The following is a 7,271-nucleotide window of genomic DNA, read 5'->3' on the forward strand; positions in this document are numbered from 1 at the left end:
TTACTTAATCAATATGTATAGACATGTGGGTATACCACATTGGACATGCCACGAAAAAATGGATTGTGTATTTAGGTGGATTAGATTTTGATGATTGACAAATCGAGCTTTATGCACTGAATAACATATCTACTTGTGTTTCTTTAGTAAAATAGGAGTGGGGAGATTTTGAATCACAAATCTCTTAGTGGTAACACATCTATATGTAAGTTACACATGCATTAATAATAAAATATTCATTAACAAATTTTAGATATTTCACAATTACCACCATATTTTAAGGGTGATTTTTACAATTTGTCCTTGAAATTATTTTAAAACTTTACTGATATAGTAAAAAGAATTAAAGATCAAAGGGAACATTATCCACCATTTGGTAAATAAACACATTTAGCTTTTATTGAATTAAAACACAGATACTTTCTACTAAATTATTTTCACATCATATTCTCGTTTTGTCAATAAAATTTGCCATTTTGAGACAATAAGCACTTTAATTGGGAAAAAAAAGGTTGATACAAGAGGAACAAAATTGAAAATCTGAAAAAATTAAAATGAATATTACATATATATAGTTTCACAAACACAATGCTTCTCTCAAACTCACTACACATGTTACTATTCTGATCTGTAATAAGATATAACTTCAAAGAATTCCCCTTTCATAATCTTCTAAGACATCTCAAATCACACATCAGAGAATGTTTTGGAAGCCATTTTTATGAGAAGGATACAATACAATGATGAACAATGGCCACTCACATTGAAAAGATCAGAGAATGTGCAATATTATGCAGCAACTCTGGTGACCATATATACATCAGCTGGTTTTGTAGAACCAGGCCAAGGAAGAAACTAAGACAAAAATGGCAGCCAAGTACAGCAAAGACTGGATGGTTCAGCTTGAGGGCGTGCTCGATGAAACATCAAGGTGCTAATCCAAGTTCCTTTCTCGTCTTTCCCACAAACAAGTCTCCAGATTTAATCAACCCAGGGATGCATCCACTAATTGTAATGAAAGGAAGTTGCGCAATTCCCTCTTTCCTTCCGAGCGAAACGATTGCAAGCTGAGAACCGGGTTTGTATGTAGCCAACCTGCTCTCATTTGCACCCGTTAGTATCAGTTTCAGGTTCTTGGATGTTACATGTGCATGTCTTTCTGCTAAATAACCTTGCTTGATTTCCTGTTCAATGAATCCAAACTCACAATATTATGCAGAGATGATGCTTGTGTATCTGAACAGAGATATGTAAGTATGTTAATAAACGCATCCAAGTCGACACCGAGTTGGGGTGCCTATGTTCACATTTTTACAGCTCTTCTCTACTTTTGACCTTTTTATCAATTTTTACTAGTTTCTCTTGAACTCTCTTATAGAAATGATCTGCTCTTAGTTCAAATCATTGGAGGCTACTTCTACTTCTTTCTCTTGTAAGGACATTTAAGCACAAGCTGAATTACAAAGGACAACAAAGGATGATTATCCTGTCATTGACCTAAAAAAAGAATTAGGATTATCTTTGAAATTAACTTAGTGATAAAATCCAGAAGCAATACGTAAAACCCCTAGTGAGGGAAATATTAGGATAATTAGTATAGTTATTAGAAGGGACATATTAGTATATAGCTAACAAGTTTGTTAGGGCTTTTAGTTATAAATAGAGGGAGTGGATTGGAAGCAAGGGTGGATCATTTTGGTAGGAATTTCCATTTCGAGTACCTCTCTAGAAAGGCTATAATACATTGTAGTTTTTTTTAGTGATATTGCAATATATATTTCTATCATTTAGTGTTCTTTATTGTTCTTGAGAGTTCTGGTTAGGAGGTATCCTAACAAATCCTAACACAATAGAAGTGTCACAATCCAACGACGTGACATGTGCGTTCAAATATGCATGTATCAAATGATATGACATGTGCGTTCAAATATACATGTATCATTGAGTGTCATGAAGGATGGGGAGTCATTTATAAGATTACAACTAACTCTTCTACTCTTTGCCACTTTTTTTAAAGGTATTTGTTCAATAAACTAGGATAAATATTATCTATTTTATATAAATTAACTAGATGCAATTATGGCTAATTAAGAAAACGTCCAATCTTTCAAATAAAAGACTTGCCTTAAGGTCTGTGATATCTCCCACTGCGAAGACATTCTTAAAACCCCTGACCCTCATGTGCTTGTCAACCATCAGTCTTCCAAGGACGTCCAAGCTATTTTTCAAGATGTTCCCTTTCAGCCACTGAGATCCAATTGGTTTTCCTATGCACATAAAGTGGCAATCGGCTGCAATAGTCTCGCCACCCGAAGTTTGATATACTCCATCTGTTAAAGATTCCATTGAAATAGATTGTTCTAGGATTACTTCAACTTTCTTTGATGTTAACCAATCCAATGCCTTTTGAGAAGCTTTAGGCCCAACAAATTCCATTAATCTCGACCCCCGGTGAATTAATTTCAAATTTTTCTCTGGAAAATCAACCGCAATTTCAGCAGCGAGTTCTACACCAGTAGGACCTCCTCCAATTATTAAAATCGTATTGGCAGATTTTATCTTTTCACATTCTGTAACCAAAAAGAGCAAGTTAGCTAGTTAATCCAACCAATATGTTTGAATGAAGAAAATTGATGTGATGGTAAGATAAGGTAGTTGGGCTTCCCCCACATGACTTTCAGTAAGGATTGATGCCCCTAGCATATCCGGAAACAGCTAAACAGAAACTTATGCCGACTTTCAGTTTCAGCTACTGCATATCCTTTTTTATAGTAACTAGAGTATTCAGGATTATGCTTATGGCCCAGTTCTTGAAAGACTTCGCCACCCGAAACTTAGTCCAAGAGACAACTTTAAGTTATAAGTTCTCAACCTAGGAGCTCGAGCCAAATATCAGAGACCATTATTCTCTTTCTAATTTTATCTTTATCCCAACGCTTACTAAAATTGGATAAAGACATACGCAAAATTAGAACCTGGCAACTCCAAAAGTTGAAGCTGCAAAACAAGAGGGCTTCTATCTAGCTTTTGTACAAATCCCTTGGGACTTAGGAAGGAACCAGTTTTTTATCAATCAAGAATGCCTCATCTCTCTGCTACTTTATGAGATTACATATAAACGAAATTTTGTGGTGAAAGTTGCGCATCAGATATGGAATTTCTCCAGAGAAAAAGAAAATTGCAAGTCCATGCAGATCCTACAACTGAAATATTAGCATGGCCAGTTCCTTCAATAACAAACATAAAAAATTCATTGAATCAACTTTACTCACCTGCTTGGTATTGACTGAGCCTTTCAGTTCTACTTTTTGGAATGGTTTCCTCGTGACCGGTGGCAACAACAAGATAATCATAAGGAACTGACGAGCCATCTGACACGAAAACTTCCTTGTCTGTAATATTTGTGGCTGAAGATGCAATAATTCTTGCATTGGGAAGGTAATCTGTATGATTAATCACGGATCTTTCAGCAAATGATGGCTCCACCATTGACCTCAAGCCTGCCCATGAGATCTCGAAATACTCCTTCCTGAATCCAATTAAATAATTTATTATGATTATGACCATTCTGAAAAATAATTTCTGCAGCAAAAGAAAAAGGGCATAACTCAAGTTGTTCCTTTAGCCAAGAATGGGATGAAATTAAATATTAGAAAATGAAGGATAAGAACACTTGGCATATTGTTGGTTAAAACACTTGGCATATTGTTGGTTAAAAAAGGATAAGTATATTTATCCAACGCTATTATAGAAAACTTCTAAGAAAATTAACAAAATCTAGCCTGATTCATGAAAATAAGCCCATTAATTAGAAATGAATTGTCCTTCTTTTTCTTTCTTTTTGTTTATGATTGTTTATAATTTAAATTTAGCAATTTACTCTTATCCAAATAACAATCAAACAATCAAACGGGATGCCAGGTAACGACAGCTTGAATACCGCTTGGCATTACAATATCTAGATTATCTAACATGCTACACAACATATAAGATATTTGTAAACTTACCTCATCCATACTTGAACTCAGAAAAAATGTAATAAAAAATTCAGTAATTACGTATCTTCTTCATTGTCAAAATATATTTCTACAATAATTTCATAGTACATCATCCTCTTACAAATGAGATAAGCTCTTGCAGGCCTCGGATCAGCTACTTTTTATTGCCTATAAATAGCTTAAGCATTCACCTCAATCATCCAAATATTCTCTTGCTCATAATTAAGTAAGCCTGAAATAGGTGTTCACAACATTCACCCTTACATTATCTGATTTTATGATCTCTAACATAAGTTTATTTGGTTTGCCTCTAACTCAATGCAGAGGCAAGGTTCATCAGCCCTCGCAATTCTCTGCTGGAGGCTCCCAAAACTGCTACAAGTCCACCAAGCTATTATAATAACTCCAATTTTTCTTATATTCTTCCATGAATCACTCCCCTATTTCACAAATCCATCAATCTATGAACATAATCACCAAATCGTCATATTACTTTCAACAATCTAATTAAATTACGCTTTCTCCAGTTCAAATTGTCAAGGAAAACCATTAGTAATCTGGTATTATAACAATCTGTGTAACGAAAGAAAATTTCATTCAATGAATTACTGTCACAATTGCTCAATTTTAACTCTAACATAAACTAATGTCACGAATCACTAATGACATTCCTTAACGCGGATCCCCTCCAACAAAACGGTTAAACAGTTCCTAAACTTTTCAGTTTTCAATTACAACTCATATGATTTAATCTAAAGATCAGAATGTATATATATATATAGCAACGTCAAACAAAAGTAGGAGAAGCTTACTTATCGATTAGCACGACATCGGCGACAAATTGAAGAGAATGAGCAACAAAAGCGCCGCCAATTCCTCCGCCTACTACCACCACCCTCTTCTTGTCTTCGGCCGCCATCATCTGCAGACCTTTGGTACAATTCAAGAGATACATCATTGAAGCGATTTCAAAGCGACCCTTTATAGCTCAAAACTTGAATATTAAAATGCTGATTAGCGAATAAAGATGGGAATCGTGTTGAAATAAAGAAATCGAGGCGTTTCCAGTGGGAAAGCTCGAGATTCCGGCTGTTTATGGGGCCCGGAGAAGAAATTTTTAGAGTAGAAAAATGGAGGAAAAGAGAGCGAAAATGAAAAGAAAAAAAAAAACGAGGTAGCATCAATGGGCTTTGTTGGCGCGAATAGTAAGAAGAAAGAAAAAAACAGTTGGCCAGCTGACCCGGGTCCATTACGAGCATTAATTCGTAGAGATATTTTCTTTCTGTTTCTATAACGTTTTTTTCCCTCCATTTCTGGAATATTGTTTTCTGTTTTCTGTTGTAAATGAAATTTATTGTTTTTTTCTTTACATATTTGGGTTAATTGAAAGTTTACTCTATGATTATCGCGCCAAAATATATTTATGATTTCGTCATAATTATAATAATATTAAATCTTTATCGATATTTTGAAAAGAAAGGTGAATCAATATTTTCATATATCATTAGAGAAAACATTCCTGAAATATAAAAGGCCAATATAAGCAATAATTTTTAGCTTGTTTAAGAAGTGTAAAAATATTTATTTATTAATTTAAATATTTTTTTGAATTTTTTGTTTTTATAATTTTCCATAAATATCTATCAAGGTCAACATTACATTGAATTTTTTTTTATTGACATTTCTATAAAATTGAGACATTAAAATTTCCATTGATATCGACATTTTATACTTTGACCTAACTAACAAGTCCTTGAGTTTTTTTTTCCTTTATTGTTTAGAATTACAAGTGTTAGCTTAGGCTTTACTCAAAGCTTAGGGCTGACTTATATACCTTCACTAAAAATTATGTCTCCATAGGGAATGATATGCAATTGATGGGATGTTCAAACTAAACTTTGATATGAATAAAGCTCAATCTTCTGCTTATATGTTGTGTTCTTTTAATGTTTGGCATGTTAGGTTTTGTCGTGTTGATAAACGAATAATTAGTAACATGAATAGGTTGGAAATGATTTCTAAATTATCCATGAATGACTTTGATAAATGCGAATATTGTAGTCATGCTAAAATAACTAAGACTTAGCATACATCTGTACTTGGGAAATCTAAGTCTTTAGATTTGATTCATTCATACTTATGTGAATTTGATGGTGTCTTGACTAGAAATAGTAAAAGATACTTTATTACTTTTATTGGTGATTGCTCTAACTTCACATTTGTATATCTGCTAAAAAAATAAAAGTGATGCTTTGACTGAGAAGGTTTATTGACGCCTGCAGACCTCTACTAATCAAAGAAAATTTAGAATACCGAACTACTCATATCACTACAAAGACGCTTTGACTGAGAAGATTTACTGTCGCTTGCAAACCTCTACTAATCAAAGAAAATTTATAATATCGACTCCTATCACTACAAAGATGTAGCAATAGTAGTAAGTCCCAGTTGATCCACAAGGAAGCGTGAAGTCAATTTTCTAACTAGAGCAATAAATGGAAGGTTTGATGGGAATGAGAATAAATATGCAGGAAAGTAAAATAAGTAGATAAATGTATCAAGGATTAGATATTCTAGCTCTTGGGAGTAAATGAATTCCTTTATAATTTCCCATCACCGGATTGTTTTTATTAACTCATATTGATTATACTTAACATAACATTTGTTTGATTAACCCTAACGAACATCTACAAAGGCAGACAAGTAATTAAGACTAAATCATACAAGCGACTTAAATTAAATTAAAACTTCTACTGAAGCCCTTATTAACTAAGTGCAATTAATTCAACCAAATTCGATAGTGATCGAGAAGAACCATTTAACACTTGCTTTAAGTCCTAGATTTCTATAATTGGATAACCAACTTGATTAACTTGGTTTCTTTGAATTAAATCGAATCGAACAATTTAGGATCAAAGACTAAACTTAAAAATCCTACAAGCAAAACTCAATTTTTGCTACTCAATGGCATAGGCTAGACGAAGAGAAATACATCGTGAAAACCTAAATTTCTTTAGCAATCGAAATATATTCAAAGGAACAATCGTCAGTCAAACCAATATGCATACATTGAAGAATAAAAACACATTAAAGGATGCATACAAAACAATCCTCAAAGTTATTACATATATTTACATCCCAAGATTTATAACCAAGAAACTAAACTTAACAACTTCATAGACAAAGGAGAAGAGATGAATCGATCTCATCCATGGAAAACAACCCAAAAAATAATAAAATCTAAACTAAAACAAAATGCAAGAACCATGAAAA

General features: G+C 33.3%; 1 protein-coding gene across 1 annotated transcript; it reads right to left on the bottom strand.

Annotated features, from left to right (window-relative positions):
• Window positions 1-532: 532 nt before the first annotated feature.
• Window positions 533-5,231, bottom strand: LOC120082148 (uncharacterized). The gene is made up of 4 exons (XM_039037394.2): window positions 4,811-5,231; window positions 3,273-3,529; window positions 2,125-2,570; window positions 533-1,184 (listed from the first exon to the last, which is right to left on the bottom strand). The coding sequence occupies exons 1-4, from the start codon at window positions 4,954-4,956 to the stop codon at window positions 927-929; spliced, it is 1,107 nt and encodes a 368-aa protein (XP_038893322.1). The 5' UTR covers window positions 4,957-5,231; the 3' UTR covers window positions 533-926.
• Window positions 5,232-7,271: the final 2,040 nt, after the last annotated feature.

The sequence above is a fragment of the Benincasa hispida genome, chromosome 7 (genome assembly GCF_027475165.1).
Source record: "Benincasa hispida cultivar pf3 chromosome 7, pf3_genome.v1.1, whole genome shotgun sequence".
In the NCBI taxonomy this organism is placed as follows: domain Eukaryota; kingdom Viridiplantae; phylum Streptophyta; class Magnoliopsida; order Cucurbitales; family Cucurbitaceae; genus Benincasa; species Benincasa hispida.

Excerpts from the sequence above, each read along its gene's own strand:
- LOC120082148 (XM_039037394.2), bottom strand. The coding sequence starts at position 4,956 with ATGATGTATCTCTTGAATTGTACCAAAGGTCTGCAGATGATGGCGGCC. Across the intron at positions 3,530-4,810 it reads GATGTCGTGCTAATCGATAA|GAAGGAGTATTTCGAGATCT; the intron begins GTAAGCTTCTCC and ends AATTGGATTCAG. Across the intron at positions 1,185-2,124 it reads GAGATATCACAGACCTTAAG|GAAATCAAGCAAGGTTATTT; the intron begins GCAAGTCTTTTA and ends TTCATTGAACAG.